This window comes from Haliotis asinina, chromosome 4 (genome assembly GCF_037392515.1).
Source record: "Haliotis asinina isolate JCU_RB_2024 chromosome 4, JCU_Hal_asi_v2, whole genome shotgun sequence".
NCBI classification, from domain to species: domain Eukaryota; kingdom Metazoa; phylum Mollusca; class Gastropoda; order Lepetellida; family Haliotidae; genus Haliotis; species Haliotis asinina.
In genome coordinates, this window is record NC_090283.1 from 28,279,421 (window position 1) to 28,293,971 (window position 14,551).

Here is a 14,551-nt window from a genome sequence, read left to right on the forward strand (position 1 = left end):
TCCACTATCTCCAGACTTATATAATGGACAGATGATGCTTTTACCCCATTGTGCTGGAAATACACCACTATCCAAAAGACTATTATAGACTTGCGTCAATAACAGAACAATGTAAGTTTTAGTGCTTTTCAAAAGCTCACTTGGAATACGATCCTCCCCGTGTGATTTACCTTGTTTAAGATTTGACAGACAACTTCAGCCTCAGTAAAAGGAATGTTCAGTTCTTCTGCAACATCATCACTAATATCTTCCCCAAGATATGAACATAAAGTATCCTGTTCAAAACAAAGATGAGAAGTCTTATCTTTAACAGACATAACATCAATGCTGTCAACAGAACACACATGGAACACTTTCTCAAAATTCTTGAACCACTGATGTGCACTAATGTCTTTTGGCAGATCTATCTCAGTTCTATGTCTCTTAAGAATCTTGTTTTAGGATTCTTTCTGTGTTCCATAAGTAGTGACCTCTGATTGGGCGTAAAACAAATTTCCCTTTTCGCTGAGAATAGGGACTTACATTTGTTCATTAGGCTTCTATAGTTACTAAAATCTATACCGGACTGCGGGATCTATTCAGTGTCCAGTATTTCTTATGCTTATAATACTCTAATTCCTCATTCCACCAAGGTGGCTGTTGGTGTTGGCTGCTGGTGTTGGCTGTTGGTGTTGGCTGTTGGCTGTTGGTTCCACATGTTTCTCTTCTATGACAAAGGTAACTTAACCGCATACATAAAGCTGCTGATTGGTATAGTCTTGTAATGTCAAGAACACACTGTGCTACATCGTCTTTTACAAATCTGTATAGAGAGTCATACACTGATAAGCACAGCTTTTGAAAGTTAATGAAAAAGGATGCCTATTTTTTTCTCATTTCATACATATTTATACCACTGCTCCACATTTCAAGTATCTGAAGATATAACCGCGTTATCTACACTGTCAGTTCCATTATCAGCATAGGGCACATGAACGTGGAAAATGAGAGGAATTATCTCGTTCTAAAATCCTAAAGTCACTGAAGTACTGAAACAAATCAATAGAAGCTATTAAATAGTCTTCTAAGCTTGAACCATTATGACATGTCATATTACCTTATAGATCATTTAACAGTCTGCCATTTAAGGTGTGCACGCCAAACATACAACACAAATTTGCAAGTTTAATACCATAGTTAGTATAATGCTTTTTGTCTCGTATATTTCTCGGAAGATCAAAATAATCAGATGGGTATAGTCATCACAATCTTGTAATATATGCATCAGATTATCACTTGGTGTATAGTCTAAAACCTCCCTCATTTTAGCATTAAAATCCCCTGCTAAACCCTCCCTCCCCTCCCCTGATGATTGTCATAGGTCTGCACAATCAACTCCATCCACATCCATGCTATCATACACTGGGGAGGATTCTGGGGGAATGTACACAAACATCAGTATCAAGTCCTAACTTTTACTTTTTTATAAGTAAAACAATCATATCTGCAAAATTATCGAATACACGACTAACGTAACCACCTTTAACAAGGTGTCTTTTTACAAAAGCAGACACACACCACTGTATCTACCCACGTTTTTCACTGTAACACGAACACAGTGTACATATGATAGCCTTCTAGAAAATCCCTGAAGTCATCCGTATGCCGTACGAGTGTTTCGCACACAAGTTATCACATCACATAACATACAAAGGTCTTTAAAGTCTGAGAATTCATTATTTACGTGTTTCCTCAGTTCTTCTACATTCCAGCATAGAATAGACAGGCCATGGCCCTTATCTCACTTGTTCGTGTCTGCATCACCACGATCGCGATGAGTATCCAAAGTGCCCTTCCTTGTATGTGTACTGAAAAGATCGGTTGTCGATCAGCTGATTTCTCGGCAGCGCTTTGTTTCTACTCTTGAAGGTGCCAACATTGTCACTCACTTCCCTTTTATCCGACACACATATCACTGATCGACACGACCTGTCATATTTATACGCTCTGTTGTCCACAATTAGTGCATCCTGTTTCACCATGGGTTTCAAACCTCATTTTAGTACATCCGAGTATGTATCCGCGATCATCCAACGGTCTTCTCTCACTTGCCTCAAACCTTCTTTAACCCGATAGTCAGTTCCCTTGAGTTTTTTTCTGGCTGCTTTCAAAACTCTAGCCCGTTCCTGGGTAAACACGAAACTAGCTATACCTGGCAGCATTTTCGATGTCGAGAGTTCCCGACATGAAGCTTCGCAGTTTGTCTTCAGTGATACCCCATGGTGCATGTTTATCACCGTCAATTCCATTCTCTCTTGTAACACAACTGAGCTGAGCTTAAGCTCCAGTATGCCCATGTAATAAGGTCACCATCCCGCAACTAAAAATATCACCAAAAAACGATGTATAGGATTTGTGTCGTTCCGGCAGACAATGCAAGACATCAGACAGATAAGACGCAGCCATATATAGACTTGTTGGTCTATTTCCCTTTGTACAATAGTAGCAATGGCTTCCATCCGTAATAAAAGTGTTAGAACTTTAAACAGCAGAGTATTAAGCCTGGACACCTTTCCTACGACCTACGTTGACACGAGCCCATGCATGTAAGATTACGTTGATGCCCTGTCAGACATCGGTGAAACGTTGCTTCTTGGAGAAAATCCATTTTCAGACGAGAGCCGATTTTTTATGTTTCTTAAGGAAGCGTGTATGACTACATTGGAACATAGTATATATTCAAAGGAACATCCTTGAAGAAGTCCAGGCTGGCAGAAGATCCTTGATGGAGGGGGCTGTGTGTCGTATGACTGCAAACTTCACGTAGACACAGTGAGAGGAAATCTTGAGGAGGCATGTAGTGCCTCTTTTTGTATAATCATCCCCTATTAACAAGGTCAAACTTTGTGGGTGACAAAGTTACGTCATCACCCTTCCATGACCTGTCACAGTCATTTGAATCCTAAGGAACATGTATGGGACTTTCTGAGGCGTAAGTTTCAGCGTGTTGCACTCCATGAGGACGAGGGTTCTAAATTCTTTCTAGGTGGGCGGAGGTTACACAAGATTCTGACCCTGCCTTCTGTTTCTGAAACTAGTTTCAGCGTCTTGCACTCCATGAGGACGAGGGTTCTAAATTCTTTCTAGGTGGGCTGAGGTTACACAAGATTCTGACCCTGCCTTCTGTTTCTGAAACTAGTTTCAGCGTCTTGCACTCCATGAGGACGAGGGTTCTAAATTCTTTCTAGGTGGACTGAGGTTACACAAGATTCTGACCCTGCCTTCTATTTCTGAAACTAGAGACCATATTTGTGGATTTAGTGTATAAATTAGGACTATGCATCGTGTTACCTGTTTGGGATGGCCAATACTTTTCTTGACACATTATGCAATTCAGTTCTATATTACAGTACACTGCTTTATCAAATCATACCATTTAGTTTATTTATTCTGGCTTTTGTGTTAATAAAAGTGCTTTTAGCACTTTGGTTCCAAACCAATTTCCTGTGAAGACGCACATGACATATAAACTGGGTGGTAGAAATGGTAAAAAAATATTAGAACGGAAAAATAACGAACCCACTGTACGTCTCTATATTTGGTCTCATAACCCTAATTAGTTCATCGTCATATTTTGTATGATTTTGAAAATTAATAAAAGAACACACGGTCAGCTTATACTCATAGTACATTTCTAACATGACTGTAACATTTAAACATTGTATAGACTGCCAATGTGGATCCTATTTCAAACACATACGTGATCTAGTTTTCTGTCATATAGATTCTGCTGAATGCTACAACAAATAAATTAAAACAAAATGCAAATAATGAATGTAAAACAGACTAATTCTATAGGAACAATGTCAGGTTACTACCTTGTTCAAGAATGTATCCATCAATATCCACATAAAAGAACGATATTCCATTCATCTGCAGCTGGTAAATAATCCTGCTCTGTGTCGTGTGTGACAATGATGGGTAATTCTTTGAAGGGAGGATGTTGTTTTTACACTCGCACTTTACGACAGGGTGTAGTCAGTATAGATTAGTACATCTACACACACTGCCTTCTGACAAATCCTCTGTAGGAGATAAAAGTAATTAATCAATCAGTGTGTTATCGGTTAACTCTTTGATCGATGTTTGTTTTTGTACCTCAGCTGATAAACCCTTGCATCACTTACATGCATATATTACATAACATACAATACATTTGCCATTACAGACCTTAATTTATAATGTTGAATATTTACTCCAGACAGGAGAAATGCCAAATGGGAACCTTTGTTGAGTAACCTGAGTGGTGTTACCACTAATTATACCTGTTATAAATTCATTAACTGACCATCAAGAGAATGATGACAAATAACACGTGCAGGTTTACACCATCAAACGTGACTTACAGCAAGGGAGATGTAATCTCTGTGTCGCATGCAGTCTGAAAACACTTACGGGCCGAAACTGTTTTGAGGATACAAACGGAACTTCGTTACATAAGGAATACATACAGGCATTGCTACGTGTCTTTAGACATCATATTTTCACTTGACATGATTAAATATCGAGGTAAAAGACACAGAAATAGGATCAAATTGGATCAGTCACTATACCATCCAAGTATCCGAAAAAAACCTTCACTGCTGGGATATTTTGTTACGATCAGACACGGAATACCATGGATATTTTTAAATAGTGACATATGATGGACCTCCGGCCTCCGGACCGTTTAGGTGAAGAACTTCTGCTAATGTGGACCGGAGCCCAGTCCCTTTGTCCGTCACGGTCGAGGGAGCTGGCGCTGACCAATTTTGCAGTTTGGTTTCGCTCCGCATCAGTGCCCCTTTAAAACTGGGCAAAGTGTACTTTGGTAATTATGTTCAATTCCAGAACCTCATCCTTGACCCACCTCAGCTTCCCTTTCTTTACATCTATACAATAAAAACTAGACAATCGTGCCCTGGGTGGGCTTAATGTCGGGTAATCGTGTCATAGGTAGGCTTATTGCTTGACAGCCCTGCCATGTGTGGGCTTAACCGTGGACAAGCGTGCACTGGGTGAGCTTTAATGTCTGACAGTCGTGCCCTGGGTGGGCTTAATGTCGGGTAATCGTGTCATAGGTAGGCTTATTGCTTGACTGCCCTGCCATGTCTGGGTTTAACCGTGGACAATCGTGCACTGGGTGGGCTTAATGTCTGACAGTCGTGCCCTGGGTGGGCTTATTGTCGGATAATCGTGTCATAGGTAGGCTTGTTGCTTGACAGTCCTGTCATGTGTGGGCTTAATGCCGGACAGTCATGCCATGGATAGGCTTAATGCCTGACAATCGTGTCATGGGTGGGCTTAATGCTGGACAACTGTGCACCGGGTAGGCGTACTGCTTGACAGTCGTGCCATGGGTTGGGATAATACTGGAAAATCGTACTGGATCACCAGATACTTCCATCAAGACTTCTGTTGCCGTATGGTTTAATGATACAGACCTTCTGTGCTTTAGAAACAGGACTTTACTTATCAAACAGGACGAAGCTACACTTTTGTGGTGTACACAGGGATCTGTTCTCGGTCCTGTATTGTTCCCTTTGTATACCAAAGAAATTGATGACCTGCTTTGTGAAACATCGTCTTTATGCTGACAATACTCAGCTGTTATTACCAGGAGCTGTGACAACTTTCTGACTTTACCAAAATTGAAGACGAGATTGACCAAATTGGTTTGTGGATGTACAGTAACAAACTAAACCTAAATGAACACAAACGTGTCAGAAATATTGGCGTCCTACTCCAATCTGACCTCTCCATGGAGAAACAGGTTTTTGATGTATGCAGAAAATGTTACTTCCATCTACGTAACATTGGACAGATCAGACATCTTCTGACACAGGATGCTGCTGCTGCCCCGGTGAGAACACTGATTCTCTCTCGACTTGACTATTGCAACAGCGTGTTGGTGGCAGCTTCACAAGCGTCTATCCAGGACGAATTCAGAACACGGCTGCCCGCATAGTTTCTCTCCAACCGAAACACTGCCACATCAATCCCGTCTTTATGTCTCTTCACTAGTTGCCTATTGAAGCTCGAGTTGATTGTATGATCCTTGCTCTCACTTATCAGTCCATTCATGGTATTGCACCTGTGCATCCTCAACTTGAACGCCTCACCGCTCACATGCCAACTAGAACTCTGAGTTCACCATCGGCTAGTCTGCTCTGCGTACCAAAGTGGAACCTCGATTTCATAAAACCTTTCTCTTCCAAATGTTCTATATCAATGGATTTAAAGAATGCCTTATTAACTGGTAGCGTCATGAGCATACCTGTTGTAGAGTTTTGGTGCTGTTTGAATGGACTCATTATTATTAATGTTATTAGTGATTTGGCTGAGGTGCAACTTTTATGACCAGTAACCTCAGACTTCATGAAGTCAAATCCAGTCGAGCACCTAAAGGCTGACGAACCAGTCAACCTATCCACCTCTGTGACAAAGATGGATCGGGGGCCCATTTTAACGCAGGTCCCGCCTGGTTCAGGAGAAACAGAACAGTCAGCTTGGGCCTAACTTACAATACAGATTAGATGGACTTACTGAATAACTGTGTACCGTGACCCGTTCTTTCTCGTTACTCATGGTATCGCCAACGTGCATTATCACATTCCAAAATAGATGATAATGAAATGAAACTGATGTTAACCAGAGTTGAAATGTCAAAACATGTAAAACTGTTGTCACCCTGAGAAGGTACGTAAGCCCACAAACATTCAAAGTCAATTCCAACTCTCCATGATTTTAATCGTCGAATAAGTGTCTTTTTATTTGCATGGCTAGATTTCCCAAATTGCTGACGGCTGAGGGGATGATGTAAATCCGGCTAGGGTCCATGCAGCAAGGGCTAGGGTCCATGCAGGTAGCGAAAGTACTGTAAGTCCCAATGGTCCCTAGTATGGTGATCTACCTTCAGTTGTTAGCAATCTATAGCCCATTTTTATATTCTATTGTCCTGTATAGATAAACTGTTTTAGGTATAATTACTAGTTTTACATTCTTTTCTGTGATATTCTAGTTGTTCTACTGTCCTTCGTCGACAGGTTTATATAATGCGCACTCTCTCACTCACTCAAAACAGGTATTAGTTTGGTATATTTGATTCAGAAGAATTTGTTTCAACATATTCTTTGAAGTTTCAGCTGCTACGACACTGCCGTCAAGCTACCGGATCCATGCAGAAACGTCCTCAGCCCAGTCGTGTGGTCAAAGAGAAACAACTCTGTATAATCATAGCACGACTCATACTCAGATTGTGATCGGTCTGATTGTCGCTGAGTTTTCTAGCATCAGATATGCACTCGTAAAAACAAAGGTCTGTTATCAACTACGTACATTATTATACGCCCTGGTGTAATCAAATGTGATTCGACCATTCGAACCCTCTTACCCTCTTCTCTCGCTTTAAATCTGCACACATTCATCCTTTACACCAGCAAAACATCTGTCATGTTTCCTCCTCCTCTGCTTAATCTTCGGTATGGGTTACTTTGTGGGTGACATTATGATTTTAATGTTTGCGTGTAAATATACACCGTACGAAGTATGGCCCAGTCATATCTTTGTGATGACAGTATATACAGTTACAGTAAAACATCCAGATAACTCACGTTATTCATTAAAGTGGTTCTAGTTTCCTAGTGAGTGAGGTCTTCAAGGCCGGGCGGCACAACTTGCCAGCGAGTCTTAACCTGACACACAGAAGGGAGCAAGCTACAAAGACATGTTTTATTGGAAAGGTCTCGAGGAGATGAACACGAAAAGTTCATGTGAGAGTGTGTGCACGTGTTAATAAGCTCACAAATTGGCTCTGAAAATGCATTTCTACAGACATTTCTGACAGATTTTTTTTCTGCCAGAAATTTCTGGCAGAAGTTCTACCAGAATTATTTTAATTAAATAAAATTACAGATCTCGGGTGTCTTTGGGTACCTTATTATGATGTGTTCTTGATAGTATATAGTCATAATCATAAAACTATCCAGACAAATAAAGCTATCCAGACAAATACCATCCTGTGTAAATACATGTAATGGCTATATATTTGGAAGAGTGTGTATTAGACCGTCCTCTCACTTGTATCAAATAATTCATGACACATGAATTTATGATCTGAATTGTTGGGCTTGGGGTATGTTTGCATCAGAATACGAATATTCATCAGCAGGAAACTGAAAATACACAGTATGTACACTTGTGTGTGTATATAGCATCCTCATGATGTTTTGCATGTATTTGTAAACTTATGGTAATAAGAAAGGGTGATGATGATGTTAATACGTCCAAGACCGGTATAAGGAATCTGAACAATTCATATCATTATGCTATTAGATGTTTTGGTTCAGTTCTGTGTTAGACTTATTCCATACACTATGTTTCAGGCGTACCTCTTGACAAAGAGGCCAGATGAGGCAGACTTTATCAATCAGCACTCGTTCGTTTAATACTGTCTTTAGTACTTAATGCCTCCTGATTATTTGCTTCATGGCTGCGTTGTTTGTTGTTCTTAGTTCCCACCTGGCCTGATCCAGTTATCTACTCCTTGTTACTCAAGTACATGATGTTTGTCACAGCATTCAATGATTCTAATTACTTGGTTGTTGTCACTGTTAGCTTGAACATGGTGTCCACAGAAACGTTGCTATATGCAGGTAATACGAAGTTGTTATTAATAAAGCCTGATACCCGTATGCAGCTCCTACATTATTAATGTAAGTTAAAAGAATTAGTGAAAGTCTCGCTCCGTGCTTGATTTGTGAACCGAGGATTAAGTTGTCATTACATCGATGATGGATAAAAAGACCTGCGGAGTAACACGTTACTGTCAGCCGTCTCATTCGGGGACGGACAAAATCCCATAGGAAAAAAGTCTTTGGGCAGAATCCCTTTCAAGAACATGGTGTAGTATCCCGTTTATATTTGTTATTGCTACAAAGGCCATTAGTTGAAATATTAAACTGTATAAATGTGTCTGTGATGATGACAGTTTATATCAGTGTTCATCGTCATGTTATCAGTTACATTTTCTTCAACCAGGAATAAAAAGAATTATGTTAGTCATTCGTGGATTCGTACAAAATACAGTGTTAAACTGTTTGAAAATATTCCAATCATTATGATTCATCCATCCACATCTAAGCATATACAATTGTAGAAGTTGTTATCCATAGATATTATATATTGAAATGTTGGGTTTTGTACATACAGAACATGAAACTGACAATCTGTGTTTACACTCAGTTCCGTCCGACCCAGTCATCCGGGAAAAATGGAGGCAGTTTGTTTGCAACCCACAGACGTAATAACATGTCATGTGTACAGGAATCGCACCTGCCTGTCTGTAATTACATAATGTGACAGAGACAGGCCCCAGGAGCCGTAAATCAATGTAGTTTGTTTATGGTGTATAGCCTGACAGGAGTTAAGTTGATCAATGATTGAAGTTGAGTATTGCATATTGTCATTAGCAGACAAGCAGAGAGACAGGTGTCAATAAACAGACATTGAGTTTTGTCTGTGACAGAGACTGCTTGTCATGATCAATATATTTTTCTATGTTTCCATACACATGATTTAAAACATTTCAGTTTTCAGGCTGAACAATGAAATTAGCATTTCTAATGCTACACATTTTTTTTGAAAACACGGGTTGCAAATGCAGGTATTGTACCAGTGTATTGTTATTATTACCCAACATCTCTTGTTCTCCCATTTCGACGGCAACGATAATCCTTGCACACATCACTTGTTGTGTTTATACGAGTTGGCTTTCCGTTTCATGCTAATCACTGCACATGTGCTATGGGTGGTGAACCCCCCCCCCCCCCCCCACACACACACACACACACTCTAGCGCTGGGGAAACGTTTGAACTCCGATTTCGTGGGTTTTGTTTAATCGCGTTATTTTTCGACTTTATAAGTTTAATTTGCATTTTTGATAATTTGTTACCGAACGGAATCAGAATCTGCAAAGAACTGTTTTGTATTACATGTGACCTTGAACAGACAGAACGTACTGGATAGACTCAATAAGACGTCTATTGTCCATGCAGCACCAACTGGCATTGTTTCGGTGTATTCCCAGAGCGGCCGTTCTCTGGATTGCGCAGTTAATAACCGCGGTGTCCACCAAAGGACAACCGAACCGGAACGATGACCGCTTATCGAGGCAGCCTCATAAACCACCTAGTAACAGGTGTGAAAACTCGGTGGTCACTTCCGCATAAATCATTGTTTCAACGAGGCAATTACATTTTCGCGGGTATTGACACTTTGAACACTGATGCATTGTCACATAGGTATTGTTTATCATCTCATCTGGTACGCTGGTCTTGTAAAGCAGGTTGATAAATTCAAATTATGTCTTACATTGTTATTATTGTACATATATCTAGTATATGTCCACTAAGAAGTTACAACTTTGTTATAATGAAACGGATGGGAATAATGCATAAGCCTTTTAAATTGTAAAAGCTATTATGAAATATGGTCAAATTCACACTGTAAAACACTCGGTTGTCTGGTACTAATAGGCTTTGAACAGGGGAAATAATTTTATTCAATTAAGATAATTCTGGTAGTGAAATAAAAAATTCTGCGGGCAGAAATTTCTGCAGGAAAAAATTCTGCCAGAAATTTCTGCAGGAATGCATTTTCAGAGCCACTTTGTTAACTTATTAACACGTGAACACACTCTCACATGAACTTTTCGTGTTCATCTCCTCGAGATCTTTCTAATGAAATGAAATATGTCTTTGTAGCTTGCTCCTTTCTGTGTGTCACGTTAAGACTCGCTGGCCATTCCTAAGTTGTCCCGCCCAGCCTACTTCTATGTGGATTTCGTGTATGGGAGAATGAACAGAGTAAGTATATATGTATGAATGTAAGTACAAGTGTGATTCAATCTGGGTCTGTTTTCATTATGATAACGTAATTTTTCGTAATGATAACGATATATCTGTATATTTGTAGTTATTGTAGCGTCAACGTCAATGTACCTTACGCTTGATAATCATAACGTGAGTGACTGACTTTAGTTTTACGCCGCACTATTCCATCTATATGGGGCGGTCTGTAAATACAACGTAATCGAGTCTGTACGAAACAATCAGTGATCAACAGTATGGGCAGTTCGCCTCGAACTTTCAATTATCAATTATGGGCAAGTCGTATGGGATAATAAGTCTTTCACAACATCAACAGGAAACTAACGTGAGTGCATGCCCCAATATATATATACAGTCAAGTTTCGTTAAGCCGACAGTATATTGTCGAAAATTGTGCCCATGAGATACGAGATGATTGTATCTTGCCAAATGTACCAATGACGTGTATTTTCGGAGTAATAATGTTTTATCAGCGTTAAACGCAACGTAACAGTATGTCAGTGGAGTCGTTATGTAACGTTCATTCCTGACACCAGTAACAGGTACCTGCAGACCAGGCACCAATGAGGACTTCTGTGCCAAATCTGTGTGGCTCTTGTGCCACCGATACCTCCAATGTGGTTGGCATCTTATCATGGCTGTTTTCACCCTTGGTCAGCTGTGGGTACCATCAGAACTTCGGATTCGGGACTCTGAAAGAATTCTGTCTTTGTTTGATTTACAAGTTTGAGTTTTATCCCTTTAATCCACCCTGCCTCCAGGAGAAATGTTTAAAGATGAATCGGCAATGAAGCAACGCAGAGTATAGGTATACTTATAACATTGATATTTTGTTCAGTCAAGTATAGGAACGAACATAGTTTCTGAAATGATCCTCAGTTTCGTCTCTTTTCCAATGTAGGGCTAGCCGCTGATTCTCGGCCAAAACACTTCAACCTTGCCCTACGTGGAAAAATAATTTACTGACATATAATGCCATATAATATCACGCACACATTAAATAAAAGGACACAACAGTACTTGATTGAAAGGATTTATTGCTGATGTAAGAAGTTTAGAATTGTGAACTCATGTCATAGTTCACAGGCAGTTCCCTTCCTCGCAAGGATATGTCTCGTCACATTTCCTTTCAGAAATACTTCCTTTGCGACAGGGCTGGCCATTGTTCATGGCACTCCTTGCGAGAAGGTTGTAGTAGGTCGACTGATTTTTATTGTAGTAACGACAGCCGTGTGGATTGCCACCGTAGTAGCGGCAGTCGAGGTTCATGTTACCACCGGCGTTTTTGCAGCTGTAGAGACGCAGCCCCCGAGGTCCGGAACCAGAGTTGCTTTTCTTGATCTCTGCGTAGCTACATGTTACTTCTCCTACTTTTATTGTTCCCTGTGGGGAAAGAGTGAGATCGTTAGGGTAGGTATTAACATACCAGCAGGATAGATGGAGGGGATTTAAAGGCAACAAGGTGTCACTTTCTCCCATAGAGGTGGGAGGGATGTGCAACTGGTAGCAATTCAAGGACGTCACATGAAACTAAGATGACCTTTGAGGGCTCTGACAAAGATCTTATTCCATGTGTTACTGCTATTGAGATGACGGATTATAGGCTGTTAGCATGGTTATTCAAAACTTCGAATATTGAAATTTATTACCCGCGTGGTCAACGTATGGGTAGGTGCGTACTAATCTCGTACGTCACAGGAGTGTCGTATCGGGTTGACGTGTGTCGTAACGGCGTGACCTGATATTCTAACAATTTGATTATAGATAACCGATGACCTCTTAGTTAGGCCACATTGTGACGGAACTACTTTCTCAGTCATTACAAACACCTGAATTGATTCAATCTACAACTTTTACTGTGTCAATTAAGTTAGATGCTTTAACGTTATAACAGTTCAGGGCAAAAGTGTACTTTATTAAACAACACATTGGAGGTAGAGCTAACTGTATTTCTTTTCGAATGTGCCAATTAAATACTTAACGTAACTCAAATAACGTTGTTCTGAACGCCAGGACCCCCTACGACCAATACAACAAACAAACAAGAATACAGGTTGTTTCAGGAAGTGACTAACACTTGTCCGAGGACAATAATTACAGCTTTCGCTCTTTCAGATATTATCTATAAGAAGGGCACTCGATCGCTTCGTATAATTCGTATGTAATGAGACTTTGTGTAGTATTCTCTATGAAATCATGGAATCATTACCGTGATGGTGGACGGTCCGCCGAGGGCTGGAGTTACAGTCATTGCCAGAGACAGCGCGCAGAGGATGACGACAATCATTGTACCTGAAATACAACCATCACAAACATTTTTTGCATCCTCAATAGCTCCAGGGTATACGTTTCTCTGTACCCTGGATGCATCTACGGCTCAGCCCGATTGGTTTATTACCTCCCTTGACTGGCTTTTTATCCAATCAGATGTCTACGCTGAGACGTTGAACGAACCAATTACAACTCACGTTCGCATTTTTCAGTTATCTAACGATTACACTCGGAAACACAAATCATACAGATGTTCTCTGAGAGAGGTAGAAGGTGTTCTTGCATACATGTGGTATAAAGTTTCGGGTCTATTAACTTTTCTGTATGGCTTCCCCCAAATCTGAGTCGTACTGCGAAAAACCTTCGCAGTTGTGACCGCTATCTTTGTTGACACAGTCAACCACGATAGTAAAGGCGGCTTAGTTGATTGGCTACTGTGAGAATGCACAGCCAGCAAAGGGAGGTAATAAAGTTACTGGGCCTACCCGTAGATGCATCCAGGGTGTTGTGGCGATTCATCGTAACGTACACCCTAGATGCCACAGGTTACAGGGAAGGAATTCCACGAGAAGTCCGTAAATATAATAACTTTCTGAAACATTTCTGAAGATTTATACATATGTAATCTGTCGACAGGGATTATAGTAAAAGTGGGTGAAGGTTTGGTTTTACTTCGATCATTTCAGCATATTGATTATATTGCATATACATTTTGACATATGAACTGGGCACAGTCCTCCCAGGACTACCTTCAGTGTAACAACTTGCATGTAACGTCAATTAACGCCGCCACAGTTTTCAACAAATATCATCATTTAATTCACTACGTACCTGATCTGCTGTAAGTGGAGGAATTCTTCCAGCGGCAGTTGTCTTGAATATGGTAAACAGTGGTCCGATCAACCACCATTTATAGTATAACTGCTAATCAATAATGGAATAAAACCATCATCACCGTTCACAAAAAATATGAAATATGGATAGTACGAATTATGTCCTTGTCACATCGTGACTCTGAAAGTGTGTTCAAAATGCGGCTCAGTGTAACTGCTCAGCTTGTATATCAAGAAATCCCAAATACTGTCACTAGTTAGAGGCAGCATCCTGTTAGATTACACCAGATAGATACAGGCGTTAATCTACGAGTGAAGTAGTGTTATCTGTCCCTCTACCCGTTATCCCTCTACCCGTTATCCCTCTACCCGTTATCCCTCTACCCGTTATCCCTCTACCCGTGTGTACGCCCATCCTCATCAAACTTAAACATAAAGTTATTCTTAAAGGTCACATGCAACCAAAAAATCAAACATAATTAAAACACATTTATCACTTATTCATGACATATAATATACATTGCTGCTTTTAAAAAAC

At 40.3% G+C, this 14,551-nt stretch overlaps 1 protein-coding gene across 1 annotated transcript; it reads right to left on the minus strand.

Annotated features, from left to right (window-relative positions):
• Positions 1-11,929: 11,929 nt before the first annotated feature.
• On the minus strand, positions 11,930-14,090 carry LOC137282419 (uncharacterized). Its single transcript, XM_067814166.1, has 3 exons — positions 14,012-14,090; positions 13,119-13,201; positions 11,930-12,292 (listed from the first exon to the last, which is right to left on the minus strand). Exons 1-3 carry the CDS (start codon positions 14,088-14,090, stop codon positions 11,990-11,992), a joined length of 465 nt encoding a protein of 154 aa, XP_067670267.1. The 3' UTR covers positions 11,930-11,989.
• Between the last annotated feature and the right edge of the window lie 461 nt (positions 14,091-14,551).